Source organism: Primulina huaijiensis, unplaced genomic scaffold (assembly GCF_012295235.1).
Source record: "Primulina huaijiensis isolate GDHJ02 unplaced genomic scaffold, ASM1229523v2 scaffold25443, whole genome shotgun sequence".
Taxonomy (NCBI): Eukaryota; Viridiplantae; Streptophyta; class Magnoliopsida; order Lamiales; family Gesneriaceae; genus Primulina; species Primulina huaijiensis.
The window spans coordinates 185,032-202,159 of NW_027356198.1; the positions used below are offsets into that span (position 1 = coordinate 185,032).

General features: G+C 35.7%; 3 protein-coding genes and 1 pseudogene across 3 annotated transcripts; 3 read left to right on the forward strand and 1 right to left on the reverse strand.

Moving 5' to 3' along the window:
- Positions 1 to 1,690: 1,690 nt before the first annotated feature.
- On the forward strand, positions 1,691 to 3,903 carry LOC140967614 (adenosylhomocysteinase-like). The gene is made up of 2 exons (XM_073428227.1): positions 1,691 to 2,434; positions 3,000 to 3,903. The coding sequence occupies exons 1-2, from the start codon at positions 1,724 to 1,726 to the stop codon at positions 3,744 to 3,746; spliced, it is 1,458 nt and encodes a 485-aa protein (XP_073284328.1). The 5' UTR covers positions 1,691 to 1,723; the 3' UTR covers positions 3,747 to 3,903.
- Positions 3,904 to 4,590: 687 nt separating this feature from the next.
- On the forward strand, positions 4,591 to 7,469 carry LOC140967480 (heat stress transcription factor A-5-like; annotated as a pseudogene).
- A 648-nt stretch (positions 7,470 to 8,117) lies between these two features.
- On the forward strand, positions 8,118 to 11,341 carry LOC140967509 (selenium-binding protein 1-like). Its single transcript, XM_073428060.1, has 7 exons — positions 8,118 to 8,420; positions 8,820 to 9,015; positions 9,315 to 9,542; positions 9,783 to 10,014; positions 10,111 to 10,218; positions 10,295 to 10,567; positions 10,914 to 11,341. Exons 2-7 carry the CDS (start codon positions 8,909 to 8,911, stop codon positions 11,193 to 11,195), a joined length of 1,230 nt encoding a protein of 409 aa, XP_073284161.1. The 5' UTR covers positions 8,118 to 8,420; positions 8,820 to 8,908; the 3' UTR covers positions 11,196 to 11,341.
- A 153-nt stretch (positions 11,342 to 11,494) lies between these two features.
- LOC140967508 (pentatricopeptide repeat-containing protein At4g14050, mitochondrial) lies at positions 11,495 to 13,708 on the reverse strand. The gene has a single exon (XM_073428059.1). The coding sequence runs from the start codon at positions 13,635 to 13,637 to the stop codon at positions 11,811 to 11,813; it is 1,827 nt and encodes a 608-aa protein (XP_073284160.1). The 5' UTR covers positions 13,638 to 13,708; the 3' UTR covers positions 11,495 to 11,810.
- Positions 13,709 to 17,128: the final 3,420 nt, after the last annotated feature.

The window sequence follows — 17,128 nt, forward strand, 5'->3', positions numbered from 1 at the left end:
GTTTTTCAACTGTCAATACAAAGAGTAGATCTCTTATGAGACGGTCTCACGAATATTTATTTGTCAGATGGGTTAATCCTATCGATATTCACAATAAAAAGTAATACTCTTAACATAAAAGTAATATTTTTTCATGGATGATCCAAATAAGAGATCCGTGTCACGTAAGACCGTTTCACATAAATTTTTTCCTAATATGAAACATGATGTTATAATATTTATTATTTAAGTTATGCATATATCACACTTGTATCTTGATGTGTGATATATCTATATCTATATTGCATGCTAATGTTACCGTAAGAAACAATAGCCCAACATAGCCGTATTCTAGGATCTCCAACTTCGAAGGATAGCCATCTTTATTGTTGGTGGTTATACTTATTTTTAAGGAGGTAAAAGAGTAGAGCTGAACAATATTAAGTTTGAGCTCCATTAGTTTAAAATATATATATGTTTGAAGTTCGAGTTTGATTTGAGTTTTTATCGTGATAATCGATCTCAATTCGTTTTAAAATTATTGAGCTAATGAATAACTTGAGTTTGGATCGTTAATAACTCATTTATCATGTTTAACGAGTTTGACTCGAGCTCAGCTCATTAAGGTGATAATTTTCGAGCTTGTTAAACATGCTCGTGAGCTTACGAGCCAAATATCCTTAAATTTGAACTCGACTCGATAAAATTCTCGAGTTCGGAACAGAGCTGAGCTCCAAGTAATTCGTGAGTGGTTTGATTCGTTTACATCCTTAACCCCGTTTTTAATATCCAATCCTAATCCCACGCGATTCTCTCTTGAAGAGGCATTTATACATACTAAATTTTATCTGTTGTTCGTTAAATAAATTCTATCTCTTCTACTTTGTAATATGATGGATTTAAAAAATTCCTATATTTTTTAAAGCATAAAAGTAGGTTCCGATTGATGGATGATTAATCTTTAAACATATAATGTGTTATTTTGTGGGATTTTTTTGAGGTTGGTGTGGTGAAGTTGTTGTTGAGTGGTTAAGACTTCAACATGAGTTGATTATATACCAATTTCAGAATTATATTTAAAATTATATCTTATTTCCCGTTACGGAAGATATAGGGGCGACGCATCAACTGACCGACCCTAACGTCATCCTTCGAACCTCATTTCATACAAAATGGTTGGTTTTTTTTTTTTTTTTTTTTTTTTTTTATTTTTTTTTTTTTTTTTTTTTTTTTTTGACAGACAAAATGGTTGGTTATTATTCCATTATTATCATAGAATGTACTGTACATACAACTAAAGTAGGTATGAGTTACGAAATGTAAATAAGTAGTATATTATGCTGCGTGGTTTTAGGACAATGTCATACTTTCTTGGACTTAAAACAAGGATCTACCAAAAATATCGTAAAGCCATGTCAAATAGTTAATATAAGAAGATAAGATTTTTACTTTGGCTTGAGTAATACTCAATTCAAATAGAATTTATATTATTATTCATAAAAAAAAGTGAACATATATATAGTTGATAATGTTAAAAAAATACCACAAATTGTCATCGTTATTTAAATAAGTTGTTGGGCTAACCTAATAATAATTTTAAAAAAATAATAAAAAATAATCCGAGATCCACCAAACACTCCAGATCTCAACCGTCCATTTCTTCCCATTAAAACCTATTTATACACGTCTTAGCCACACCGGTTCCTCGCATCATTCCGAATAGCCAGATTTTCTTCCGTAAGCGATGGCTCTTTTGGTGGACAAGACAACCTCCGGCCGGGAGTACAAGGTCAAGGATATGTCCCAGGCAGATTTCGGCCGCCTCGAGATCGATCTCGCCGAGGTCGAGATGCCGGGTTTAATGGCTTCCCGGGCTGAATTCGGGCCATCCCAGCCCTTCAAAGGCGCCAAGATCACCGGCAGCCTTCACATGACTATCCAGACCGCTGTTTTGATCGAAACCTTGACTTCGTTGGGAGCCGAGGTGAGATGGTGTTCATGCAACATCTTCTCCACGCAAGATCACGCCGCTGCCGCCATTGCGCGAGACAGCGCCGCCGTTTTCGCGTGGAAGGGGGAGACCTTGCAGGAATACTGGTGGTGCACCGAAAGGGCTCTTGATTGGGGGCCCGGTGGTGGTCCCGATTTGATTGTTGATGATGGTGGTGACACTACTTTGTTGATCCACGAAGGTGTGAAGGCTGAGGCCGAGTATGAGAAAACAGGTAAGGTTCCGGACCCGAATTCTACTGATAATGCCGAGTTTCAGATTGTTCTCACTTTGATTCGAGATGGGCTGAAGTCTGATCCCAAGAAGTACACGAAGATGTTAGATAGATTGGTTGGTGTGTCTGAAGAGACAACCACTGGTGTTAAGAGGTTGTATCAGATGCAGGCTAGTGGCACTCTTCTTTTCCCTGCTATCAATGTCAACGATTCTGTCACCAAGAGCAAGGTATATACTTTTGCACGCACATTTGTATATGTTTTGTTAATGGGCCTTATCTTTGCATTTGATATATATCTTACATTGTTCGAATCAGTTTAGTTATGATTGATCGTAATTATGCTTATTGGATCTTGTTTAATTTTGCTAGTTGATATCTTTTCGAAGCTTTAGATCCATTGTTTGCTCGTGATATTTGTTTTATGATGATCAAGTTAGTTTTTTTGGCTCGATCCTAAACGTTCTTTGTCGGATCTAGCTTAATGTTATGTCAACTTTTTGAAGCTTTGGATCTTATATTCTGTGAAATACACATTTAAATCCAATATATCTTTTTAGATGCCCTGTTATTGGTTACGCTGATCCGTACATTACAATTAAAATTGTAGCCTATTCCATCATCTTTCTTGCGCAAAGCATCCACGCGGTTGGTTTGATTTGTATTCTGACTGTCTGATCATGTTTTAGATTTGCAAATCAAGAGCATCATAGGATATCTTACATAGTTGGAAGTTCCTTATTTCCCCATTTTTTAACACCAAACAACTAACTCATATCAATGTGATTCCATCAGTTTGATAACTTATACGGATGCCGTCACTCCCTTCCCGATGGACTGATGAGGGCCACTGATGTGATGATAGCTGGGAAAGTAGGTGTCGTTTGTGGCTATGGAGATGTCGGCAAGGGCTGTGCTATGGCCTTAAAACAAGCTGGAGCGCGAGTGATTGTAACGGAGATTGATCCAATCTGTGCCCTTCAAGCTCTCATGGAAGGCTTCCAAGTCCTGACCCTCGAAGATGTAGTCTCTGAAGCTGACATCTTTGTCACCACCACTGGTAACAAGGATATCATAATGGTTTCCCACATGAGAAAGATGAAAAATAATGCCATTGTGTGCAATATTGGTCACTTTGACAATGAAATCGACATGCATGGCCTCGAGACTTTCCCTGGCGTACAAAGGATCGTCATAAAACCTCAAACCGACCGCTGGGTTTTCCCCGACACGAAGTCTGGGGTCATTGTTTTGGCCGAGGGTCGTTTGATGAACCTGGGCTGTGCTACAGGGCACCCTAGTTTCGTGATGTCGTGCTCTTTTACAAACCAAGTCATAGCTCAACTCGAGCTGTGGAAGGAGAAGAGGACTGGCAAATACGAGAAGAAAGTTTATGTCTTGCCTAAGCATCTCGATGAGAAAGTTGCATCTCTCCATCTCGGAAAGCTCGGTGCCAGGCTCACGAAGCTTACCCAGGACCAGGCTGATTATGTCAGCCTTCCAGTGGAGGGTCCTTACAAGCCTCCTCATTACAGATACTAACTACTGAGTTAAGATCAAACAGCGCATCGACATTATAATCTATATCAGTATTGTGGTTTCTTTTGAATTTTTCTGATTTTTTTATTGTTTTTCTGGGTTAATTTTTTTTAAAGATCAATAAATTGAAAAGTGGCTTGGCGGGAGGTCTCTTTTATTCTTGTTATGGCTTTATATTAGATATTAGACTCGATTATTATTATTATTATTATTATTATTATTATTNACATGATTATTTGGATATGATAAGTTATTTTAAAAGTGAATAAATGATATTAAATGAGATAGTTAAACAAAACTCACAAGTAAAAAAAATTATCAAATCACGTTTTTATGAAGAATTACTGCCAGCCCAAGAATGNAATTTAGATTCAATTTTAGCATTTTTTAATTCGATCATTTGCTGACTGGTCGCATGACTTGTATTTCTATGAAAGCCATCCTTAAGTTGAGCCAAGTTCATAAATATGGGGCTCGCAAGCATATTCAAAATATATATATATATATCAATTAATGCATAAGTATATATAGTGATAAATAAATAAAACATGATTATTTGGATATGATAAGTTATTTTAAAAGTGAATAAATGATATTAAATGAGATAGTTAAACAAAACTCACAAGTAAAAAAAATTATCAAATCACGTTTTTATGAAGAATTACTGCCAGCCCAAGAATGATTACGAAGAAGAGAATTTAAAATTTTGAATATAAATAATACTATTTTTTTATTGGTTTATAAAAATATAATAAATTTTTTTAAAAAAAATAAAAAATAAAAGAACTGTTTGTTTTTAGATTTGGGAAGAGTGTGTTATAGTGTTTTACTAACTAATAATAATCTATATTAAAGCAGGAGGTCTTGCATATTGACTAAAAAAAAAACGTCGCATACACCGATGGACGGCGGCGGTGGGCCGGCTCCTTTCCTCCTAAAGACGTACGATATGGTGGACGATTCATCGACGGACGCAATCGTATCATGCAGCGCTGGCCGAAAAAGCTTCGTCGTCTGGAATCCACCGGAATTCGCCCGGGTCCTTCTCCCCTCTTACTTTAAGCACAACAATTTTTCCAGCTTCATCCGCCAGCTCAACACCTATGTATGTCCCCCAATTCCCAATAGATATGCATATTTTATTTTCTGCGGAAAAAAAATCATGTTCTGAGCTTTGAACTCCAATTTCTCATGACTTCTGCCTGATTAATTTCGATGTGGTGATTGAGTATAGAAAACTGTCCGATTCTTGTAGCTACATCGGTGTTTTGAATATTTGTAAATTTATTGGATTGAAATTGGCGATGGGCTAACTTATCGTTTCAACTGTTTATGGAAATGATGCATTTTTCCATATGTTTTTTTTATCGTTACCTGGGTTGGGGGAGACGATACAGGATAAAATACACTCGTCGTTTGAATTATGCACTTAACATCTTGTTTTAAATTGGGGATTCTTGTGAAAGGAAGAACATTTGGGAACGAAGACAGTGGTTGCATGCAACCTGTTTTACACAGGCTTTGGTTTCACGTGGGGAACCCAAATGATATGCCAAACACTTCACTTCACACGGGGTAGATACCTTCACCCAAAGTTGAAGATTCAGATCTAAGGACGAAAAATCACAAATAACAGTATTTTAAACCACCTCTGATTCAAACAAATTTTATGGCAGGAAATGATATCTTAAAGTGATGATCCTCATATCCATGTAGCTCGATTCTTCCCATTGGGGGAGGGGTTGTGATTTTGCCCTTTTTCCAGAGAAGTAAATGTATGTAACCTGGGGCAAAAGGGTTGGTGTCAGCACAAGTCTTTTAGCAGTGTGAAGAGAGATTCAAATTGTATTTTTTTTTATAATTCTGTTGCACCAAATTTAGGTGTTTCGAAAACTTAGTTAGCTTCATATAGATTCAATTTGGTGCAACAGAATAATGGGGTTTAAAGGCAATCTAATAATGAGATGAGAGGTTGTCCTGGCATCGATTTAGGTCCTGGCATGAGAAGGAATTTGTAGTGATACTTGAGCTAGCAAATCAGTGTTGGTGCAGTGATTGAGATGAAAGAAGAAAGAGATGATGAATCAGGGTTATTTCAGACGATTCTTTATTTGCTTTACCACTCATTTTCCGGCACAATAGAACCAGATATTCATTTTAGTGAATGAATTTTACAGTTGCTGCTGATCTCCTCTCACCAAAAAAGTTTCAGATGCTTTTGTTTCTATTTGCGACATGGACATGGTAGGTGAACTTAAAGATATTTCTTTCATTTGTTGGGATTTCGGAAAATTGATTCCGAAAGACGGGAATTTGCAAATGAAGATTTTGTAAAAGATGAAAAACATAATCTTAAGAATATTCATCTTTGAAAGCCTATTCACAGCCACAGTCAGCCTCAAGGTTCATTTCAGAAAGAGCTGCTTTTGAGGAGGAAATTGATAGGTTGTCCCGCGAGAAAGCTGTTCTTAAAGGAAATATTTTGGCACATAAAGAGCAGCAGTCTGCTGCAACAGTACCGATGGAAATTTAACCCAGCGAATAGTTGACATGGAGCAGAGGCAGAGATTGTCAAGCCTTCTCGACAAGGCAGTTCAAAATCCGGAGTTTGCTGAACTTCTAGCTCAAAAGCTCGAATCAATGGATTTTTCAGCGAACAATAAGAAAAGACGACTCCCTGAGGTAGATCACTCTCAACCGGTTCAAGAAATCGTTTTGGTTGACGATCAAAGCAGCTCTAGGTCTGAGTTTGGGAACATTTGTCCTCAAGATTTTTGTGATAAGCTGCTGCTGAGTTATCACTGACTGTTTCAGACATGAACTTGCTTTCGCATAGCACACAAAGCTCCAATGAAGATGGCGTAAGTCCTCTAGGAAGGATGGAACGAATGGCCAAATGAGCAAATGAGAACCGCAGGTTTTTCAGGCCCCTCTGAGACTTTAGAGCTGTCAGACACCGGGGAATCTTTTACCTTGACGATGGATTCATTGTTGCCTTGTCAAGTAGGACCCGAAAGCCCAAAACTTCAGTCCTTGTAGCACTGTTTAGCTTCAAACAAGGATGATGATTGTCATAGTTCCTGCCTTTTAATCTCTCCCTTTCCTCTTCTCCTTTAGAACCAAACAAAAGTCATAACTTGGCGACAATGCCTCACTCAAGTCAAGAAACCAATACAGAACCAAGGCCTAACACTGACGAGAATGGTATCTCTCATAGGTTTCCTACTAAGAGGACTTCTTTTGATGATGCTCACATACCTTCTTCCTCCCAAGATACTCATAGTAAAGTGCAAGATCGTGTGACAGCTAAGGTCCGTGTGAATGATGTGTTTTGGGAACAATTTTTGACGGGAAAACCTGGGTGCTCAGATACTGAAGAGGCAACTCTGGTTACAGGCCAAATGCTTACAACAAGAAGAAAAAAATTCGACGAAGGGAGTATCTAGAAACACGAAAGGTATGGAGCATCTTACTCTTTGAAAAGTTCCATTATGTCTAGGTTCCAAGAACGAATCCTATGCATTTCATCACTTCCTGTATACTTTTCTGAAACAGAGTTGCTATTTTATTTCTCATAGTTTCTTGTTGTGATGTTATTTTGTCGAGTTATTTAGCATGGATCACACGTCGATCTCTTAGCTTTTTGTCCTTAATGCATATAATAATATCGATTCTGTAAACGTTTAAAAATATGAGTGTCTTGTTATTAGTTATTACACCTTTAGTATTTTTAATATACAAAAAATGGCATTTGGACTTATATTTATTTCCTTGCATTTTAATTGAGTCATTGTTAAATAAGCTAATAAAGGAAACTCAAATTAATCTTCTATTCATTTACACCAAAACTTAAGACAATTTCTTCCTGTTAATCTTTTACCAACTTGATTTTCAAAGAGAACTGATTGTTTTTTGTTTTTTTTTAGTATATTAAAAATTCTATAATTAGATTTTAAATTATTTCTTTAGTATTTAGAAAAGAAAAAAAAAAGCAAATGAAAAGATAAGAGTTCGGACAAGGAATGCAAGTGAGATGTGTTTGGGAGTGAAGATTTTGACAAGGAACTCGAGTTGCTCGATCGCTCTATTATTTTTCAAGTTCAATTATTATTCTTCAAATATTTTTTTACCACTATTTAAAAATATTTAATGACTATATCAATTTTAATAAAAAATTAATAATTTTAAAATAACAAAATTTATAATATTTAAATAATTATTCCAACTGGATATTAATTAATCAATGGTTATTATGTCTTGGGCACCTTTGTCATGTCCGCCTACGACCAAAACAGTCCGTGATAAAGCAACCGACTTGTCCACCTTATCCCGAGATTTACTTCGCTCACCCCACGTGAACGTGGCGTCTGTGATATCAACGTCAGGGAATTTCATATGATACCCGAAATAAATTTATTCTAAAATAAAAACAAAAGTTGACGACAAAACTGGTGGTGACATTATATTAAGTGATTTGGCATCTGGGTTCTGCTTAATTTCTCGAAAGTCGCAAGAAATAGTGTTAAAAACAGAAAATGGCAACTGATATGGTGGTGTTACAACACGCGAAGGTGGATAACAATGGGTGCTGCAAGAAAGGACCGGGGTATGCATCTCCTCTTGAAGCCATGTCTGGGCCAAGGGAAGCTCTGATTTATGTTACTTGCATTTACACAGGTATTTGAGATTGTTATTTTTTAAAAAAAAAACCTATTTGGTTTGATTGATTTGTCTCTTATTTGCTGAATTTCTGATTGGTTTTGTGTTTTGGTGTAGAGTTTGATTTTATCTTGAATTTAGTGATATGATGATGCTCTACTGGGTGCTGATCTTTCTAATCTCGATTGTTCTTTGTGATTTTGTTTTTCCAGTGAAGTTTTTTTATCTGTGATTTGGAATGGATCTCCCGAAAAGGAAATAGCTGGAATCTATGGCATATAGAACCAGATATTTGGTTCCGATTCACTGAAAAATTTATGCATGAAATTGGTATTTTTTAAATTTGGATTCAAAGTTCCTTCATGTTCGATGATTATATTGCAACTATATGATTATGTTGCTTTACAAAATTTACAGGGACAGGGAGGAATAAGCCAGACTAACTTTCCACTGTGGATGTAGATCCAAGCTCACCAACTTATTCGAAAGTGATCCATAGTCTGCCTATGCCTTACGTTGGCGATGAACTGCATCATTCTGGATGGAATTCCTGCAGCTCTTGCCATGGCGATTCATCAGCTGCTCGGCGGTTTCTTGTCCTACCTTCAATTGTGTAAGTGACCAAATTTCTGGAAGATAAATTGATTTCGTCACAAAACATTAACCTAAGACGTGTTAGGAAAATTGCGTATCCACTTTCTATTTGGATTCAACTTTGTCAGTTCCAAATTACAATTCCTTCTGTAAAAAGGTTCAAGGGCCATGAATGCCAGCTCTACATTTGCGTATTGTTCCAGTATTTTGTTTGGAAACCTAAATGTAGTGATGAAAGATGTTTATTTCTTGTGAGTGCTTTTGACGATAGAAATTATTCTCATTCTTTAACATGTGCCTCTGATGCCTTTATCTCAGATCTGGCCGTATTTATGCAATCGATACCCTAAAGGATCCAAGGGCTCCAAGTTTATATAAATATGTTGACCCCAAAGATATAATACAGAAAACTGGATTAGCATACCCCCACACAGCTCACTGTCTTGCTTCGGGTGAAATCATGGTGTCGTGTCTTGGAGATAGAGATGGAAAGGCTGAAGGAAATGGATTTCTTCTACTCGACTCGGATTTTAACGTCAAAGGAAGGTATCGTTGTTTGTATCTGCTCTATGATATGACACAATATAATGATTCATGTCCTAAAAGTGTTCTTAAATTAACAATAGATTCAATATCTCATTGGCATTTATTTTCGAACTTTACAGATTCATTTCCTTTTGTTTGATGTAAATTTTTGTGCAACCATCGGTTACAAAATTTATTATTCTAATGATCTGGAAACTAAACATCATGAACTAGCAAACAGCTTCCATTTCTTTATAATAGGTGGGAGAAGCCAGGGCACAGCCCCCTTTTCGGCTATGATTTCTGGTACCAACCTCGGCATAAGACCATGATCAGCACTTCATGGGGAGCCCCTGCTGCCTTCACCAAAGGTTTTGACCTTCAGCACGTTTCGGATGGTCTTTATGGAAGGCATTTGCACGTATATAGTTGGCCTGAGGGTGAGTTGAAACAGACTTTGGACCTCGGAAATTCCGGTCTCTTGCCTTTGGAGGTATATTGGGTTTTATTTGTTATCTGTCGTTATGTATAAAATCTTTCTCCCTTGATTTTCTCTTTCCACTCATGAGATGCTGTACTTAAAATTCAGATAAGGTTCTTGCACGATCCGTCTAAAGATACCGGGTTCGTGGGATGTGCTTTAACAAGCAACATGGTAAGATTTTTCAAGAAATCGGATGGGTCGTGGAGTCACGAGGTGCGTGTAAAGATTTTTTTTCAGTCTCAATTCTGAAGTAAATAAAATTCAATACATTAATCTAAACTGATTGCAGTTATCAGCATCAGTGAAGCCACTGAAGGTGGAGAACTGGATTCTACCTGAAATGCCTGGACTTATCACCGATTTTCTGATTTCTCTCGACGACCGATTCCTCTACTTGGCTAACTGGCTTCACGGTGATATTCGACAATATAACATTGAAGATCCCTTAAATCCTCGACTGACTGGCCAAGTATGGGTCGGAGGTTTGATTCGAAAAGGAAGTAACGTGGTTGCTGTGGCAGAAGATGGCACTACATACCAGATCGATGTACTTGAAATTCAGGTACTACTACTTATCATTATTTCAGACCAAGTATTGATTCCATTCTGAAATTCGAAAAGAAAGTTAGAACAACTTATATGCTTTGGGTAAAGGACTAGCTTGTATTAAAGGGTATTCAATTTTCAGTCATAATTAAAAAGCTAAATTTCAGGATTCATTGGATAAGTTCTGAGGGCCACTTAAAGTCTAAATGTATATGATTTCATGACGTCTGATGCCAAAATTAAATTGTGTATTATATTGTTTAATACATTCTTCAATAATAATTTGGAGAGAACATATCTAGATCAATCATCAATGGAGGAGTTGAGTAAAAAGTTTCTGTGTTTTTCTTTTGGCAATTCAGGGACATCAACTAAGAGGAGGACCTCAAATGATACAGCTGAGTTTAGACGGGAAACGTCTCTACGTTACAAATTCGCTCTTCAGCACATGGGACCGACAATTCTACCCCGATCTTACTGAGAAAGGTTCCCATATGCTACAAATTGATGTGAACTCCGAAGAAGGTGGGCTTACCATCAACCCAAATTTCATCGTGGATTTCGGATCCGAACCTGATGGCCCGTCTTTGGCACACGAAATGAGGTATCCAGGGGGAGACTGCACTTCTGATATCTGGATTTAGGCTCTATTGTAGGGTTATAACGTGCACTCGACAAACCATATTCAACAATTTAAATCCTTTATAGCATAAGCTGGTCTGATACAGGACTTTGATATGGAATGTTCGGCAGCTTTGATGAAATTTGACTTTTGAGTCGATTACTTTCACCCATTATTATTTAACCTTTACAAGGGCGCCGGAATCATAATAATGGACTGATGTTTTTTAATCTAGTAAAAAGTGCTCCTAATTAGATTGCTAATAGATTCACAAAAACAAAAGTATAAAGTATATCCGAAGCAAGAATATCACAATCAGGCTGTTTCTAAGACTGGAAGTAATCTTCCTTCTCCCACTTCGATTTATCAAGAGGTAATTCCTGATTTGCTTTAGTGAAATTCCAATGTTTAACTGCAGAAAATATACAAAACTTAATAGCTTTCAAAAACAAAATGTATGCCTCAAAATTTCTTTGTTTGAGGGCACACCTCGATCTCATCCCATCACATTAAGGAAGCAGAAACGCTAATCTTTAATCACGCGCAGGTACTGAGTCAGAAAAAATTGTGATGACAGACTAGAAATTCTGTTTATCAGACGATTTAATGTCCAATACTCAGCCTCCAAAGTCCAAGATCACCAAAAATCCTTACAAGAGCACGCACCATTCTTGAAATGATGGAATCTGCTGGCATCTCTGACAACAATTTCTCTGCCCACAATACTGCATATGAACTTCAAAACCATGTGACAATCTCCACAAACTCGAAGGTTTTTGAGTATCCGTATCGACGTTCCAGGCACAGATTTCAGCAGACCATAGGCAACTGCCACTCTCTCACTATGCCAAAAGAGTTGCCTTTCCTTCTCTTGCTCTTCCATATCATGCAAAACGGAAGAAGTATCTGGTTCATAGCCTCGTTTTCTCATCTCTGATTCCAACTCTTTGAGTAAACTGAATATCTCATCTTTCATGGGATGCTGCGTTTCACCAGCATAGAAAACTTCTTTCTCTTTCCCTAAGTCGACGCAACTGTACCCTGGTTTCCTTTTTAACTCCATAGCCCCCATATATTTTCGAATGGTAGAAACATTGTCCCACATAGCAGCTCGAGCGAAAATGTTAGACATCAATATACACGTCGAGGTATTTTTGGGTCCTAATTTGAGTAAATTATTTGCTATCCTGACCCCTATTCCTTTTTTCCCAGTTTGAGTGCAAGAGCTTAACAAAGGAGCATATGCAGCTTCATCAGGCTCAAATGGCATCAAGTTAAGCACGTTCTCAGCCTCTTCAAGGTGTCCTGATCTACTATAAAGATCCACCAAACACGTATAATGCTGAAGAGATGGACTTAATCCATATTCCACTACCATGGAATGAAAAAGTTGACGGCCTCTTTCGACTAACCCAGCATGACTACAGGCGTAAATGAGCCCAACAAAGGTCACTTCATTTGGTTTTAAACCAACCAAAATCATCTCATCATACAACAAAAGTGCTTCTTCGGCACGACCATGCTGTGCCATTCCAACAAGTATTGAGGTCCAAGAAACAACATCTCTCTTCCTCATTTCAATAAAAATCTTCTCAGCGGATAAAATATCACTACACTTAGCGTACATATCGATCAATGCATTATTGACATACAAGTTTGACTCATACCCGAGACCGACCACTAATTTATGAACTTGTTTTCCAACCTCCAATGTAGCTGAACCAGCTGAACCAGCTATCAAACTTGAGATAACAAATGGTTCCTCGATACCAACTAGTTCTCTTCTCATTTCATTGAACAGCCTAAATGCATCATCAAAATGCCCGCTCTGCACGAAGCCAGATATCAGAGCGGTCCAAGAGTACAAATTTTTATGAGGCATGTGGCCTAAAAGCTCAACCACCTTGTTTTTGTTTCCCACTCTTGCATATCCGTACATCAAGCTAGTCCAAGAAATCAAATTCTTCAACAAAATGGAGTCAAACACTCTGCTCGCAGCATCGAGCAATCCACATTTCGCATAAAAATCAACTAGGGCGGACTTCACAACATCATCATCCGAGAACGGCGATACAACAAACTGAGCATGCAACTGCAGGCCAAGCTTCGAGAAAGTCAGACAAGCGCATGCCTTGACAAGACTCGCGAAGATGAAATGATCGGGTTGGAAGCCATCCATAGGTAGCATGTAAGAGAATAGAGAAAGGGTGTCCCGGTGAAGGTTGGCTTGATTGTAAGCGGTGAAAATCGAGGCCCATGAGGCTAAGTCTCTTCGAGGCATTTCCTCGAACAGCTGAACGGCATCACTCATGTGGCCACTTTTTCCATAAACATCTAACACGGTGTTGGAATAGAAGGGCCCATAAAGATCTAAACCGCATTTGATTACATGGGCATGAAGGTTCTTGGCTTGGATTGGAAGCTGCGCGTGGTCGCATCGTTTCAGGCGTCGGAAGTGATGCATTCATGCCTGAGGAGTGCGTACTTCAAGTGATTTTGCTAAGCAGCCTACTTAGCAAGACAACTTAGTATGTACATAATTAAGTGATAAATATTTGTAAAAATTACCATAAAAATTCAAATTTTAGAATTAGTTCTTTGTCTGACCATTTTACACGCTGAAACTCTTCAAATTTGCAAAATCGGAACTAAAACATCAGGAGAAACACGATTGCACCAGCAACTAGTATATTTCATTTTACTAGGAATGTACACGTGCATCGCACGTGGGTGACTAATAATGAAAAAGATAATAACGAGAATTACATAATGTTTAAAATCGTTCGAATAACATCATGTTTATAAGTATTTATCAATCTAAATATATCAAAACACAATACATAAAAATACATCATGACAATAAATCATATATATTCACTTATTTATATGACATTTTTTAATCCACGACATAATGATAGCTCTCTTAAATGATAAATCAGCAAAAATATTTTTCATCCAAATATCATTCAAAATGGAAAAACAATAAAAATAAAATTAACAGAATAGTGAATTTTACCAAAATCGAAACTAAAAAGTACTTAAATGGAATACACATAGACAAACGTCAAATAATATTATATTAAGTTACTAAATTATCATAATAATTTTAAAATAAAACCATTAAACTTGTCATTAAGTTAAATATCACTTTTGCTTTTGTTAAATTTTAAACCATTGCAGATTTTAATTAATTTCTATGTTTTTTTAGAATACATATTATAGATAATTAATTTTATATCAGAATCAATCATTTATAAATTAATATTGGTGATTAATAATTTCAGTGAAATAAAANAAACTTCAAGTCTATTCGTTTAAATTCTTAATTAATTATATATTCCTCCATATTATTGCATGAAAATATCCTTGCCTTAAATTTATCACAACATAAGTAAAAATGGCGTAATTTCCTATGATCACTATTTCACATTTTTCTCCAACACCAAAAATCACTGCTAACGTATTATGTACACCTCCAACCACCTAATACTAACCAAACCTCCAAAACAAGAACTTGTATTTTTGAAAAATAACTCTTTTTGAGGATATTTGATTGTATTCAAATATATGTTGTAGAGTTATTTTTTTTATAACAATATTGGCCAATATTATTTTTAGTCTCTGTTATTTTTTTGAGCATGCAGATCGTTGTCTCTGTGAAAAAATTACGTCATATATACATCAACTATTTTTCGTGTTTTCATTCTTTTTCGCGTTCAATATATATGATTAATTGACGAAAAATTAAATCGATATAATTGTGGTAAACTTTGATTTTTATTAGAAGATGAGCATTTTTTAGAATCAGTTGACTAAGATGTTAAAATATCATCCCCAGTTATAACGCTATTAGTTCACGAGGATTTTAATTTGTTCAACATCTTAGCCAATTAATTTCAACAAAATCTTTTTTCTATTACAAATCAAAGTTTTCCACATTGTTTTGATTTTATTGTACCAATTAATCCTTATCGAACACGAAAAAACCTCGATGAGTATCTGACGTAATTTTTTCATAGAGACAAGAGTTTGCATGATTTAAAAAAAACAACATAGAGACTAAAATGTTCGATATATATCACAAAAAATATTAGCTTAACGAAAATTTTCAAAAAATATTAACACAATTTGCGTATTAGGGACTGAAAATATATTACACAAAAAAGGTATATTTCGCCAATCATATCCATCTAAAACCTAAAATTTAGCTTCAATCTCTTAATTATTTATATGTAATAAGTAAAAGCTGTCGGTTTTGGACTGAGAAATTACTTGGGGAATTTAATTGAATGGACAGAAGTCAGTAAATGTCAATTTGTAACGTCACTTCATGTGCCCGCATTTTATCGACATGTATTAGGCCGGACATTTTATGAGGTGCACAGTACTCTTTGCACACAACAGACGAGGAGAAAATATTAATATAAGCTATATTAATCATCATCGCGTCTATATAGATTATCGAGGATGAATTTAAAAGCCACAAAAATAAATTCATCGAATAAATTAAATGAATTTGAAATTCATAACTTCAAATCTTTCCGGTACAACCAAACGAATTTCAAATCCAAATTAACCAATTACAATAATAATTGTGGTGAATTTCAAATACATTATCCAAAATAAATTTCATTTGAAATTCATCTATCTAATTATTACACGAATCAAATTCATCAATTTAAAAACAATCTTACTACATAAGAATCCACTATCAAATGAATCATCTTTCAATTTGGTCCTAAAGTTGCACTTATTTGCGACGCAAAATAACGAGATCCACATGAAGGACCGTGTGATCAAGTTGTAATAAAATTAATTATTAATTAACCCTTGAAAACACGCACAATATCTAACCTGAATACCTGACCACCCTTTTATCTTCTCTCAAATAATATTTATTCAGCAAAATAAAGATTTTTATTGGATTTTAAAACTTTATTATAATTTGACGACAAAAAAAAATTAATTTGTCATATTTTAAGATTATATCAGATATAAACAAAAAAACAGTAAATGGATGGATTTCATCGAAACCAGCTGTTTGCGACCATTGAATCGACAATCTTTCTGCCTCGCCTCGATCGCCAACCAAAAGAAAAAGATCTGCGGATTAATACAAAATCCCCAACATGACGTCATTTGTTACATCTTGAATCACACAAGCAATGTATTTAATTTAAAAAGAAAAACACATGAGACCGAGCCTTAGCTCCTATGGTCTCGCTTTGTTTCTCTTTTGTAATGACTCAAGTTCGAGTCTTCCCACCCGTTAGAATAGGATTTCAAAAAAGAAAAAGTAAAACACATGGTCTCAACTTTTCGATTTAAGTTTTCTGAGAAGGTGTAGTGGAACTCTAGTAACAAATTCACGTGAATATAATTTTATGAGATAAATTTTCAATTATTAATAAAAAATTATTTTTATGTAAAAATTATTTTTTTAATTTTATATATGAATCGAATTGACAAATTTATAAAAAACCTACTCATTATGATATTATTTAATTTTATAATAAATATAATTATGTTTTTGGAATAAATATAATTATGTTTTTGGGTTAAACATGAGACCCAGACAGTAGAAAGTCAAAGTCCTGGTCAGCAAGAAATCGCTTGAGAAGTTGTTTGACTTCAGCAAATTTGGGTAAAATTTTGATTTGTTTACTTCTAAAAAAATCAACAATTATAAGAACGTCCCAGCTGTATCAATGAACACTGGCCAAAATCAAACAAAACATTGAAACCGTCACTCATTTAATTTATCAAATTCAATTTCTCTAGCTACCATCGTCACCTCAAACGTCATCAAGATTAGGTTATCACTGTTGGATTAATTTTATTTATACGTGCTTATACGTGAATAATTATGATAAAATAATCAACTAAGATTTCAGGTTATTGGACTTTAAAGTATCTAATAGGTTTGTGAGCTTTCAATGTGTAGAGTCGTAAGTG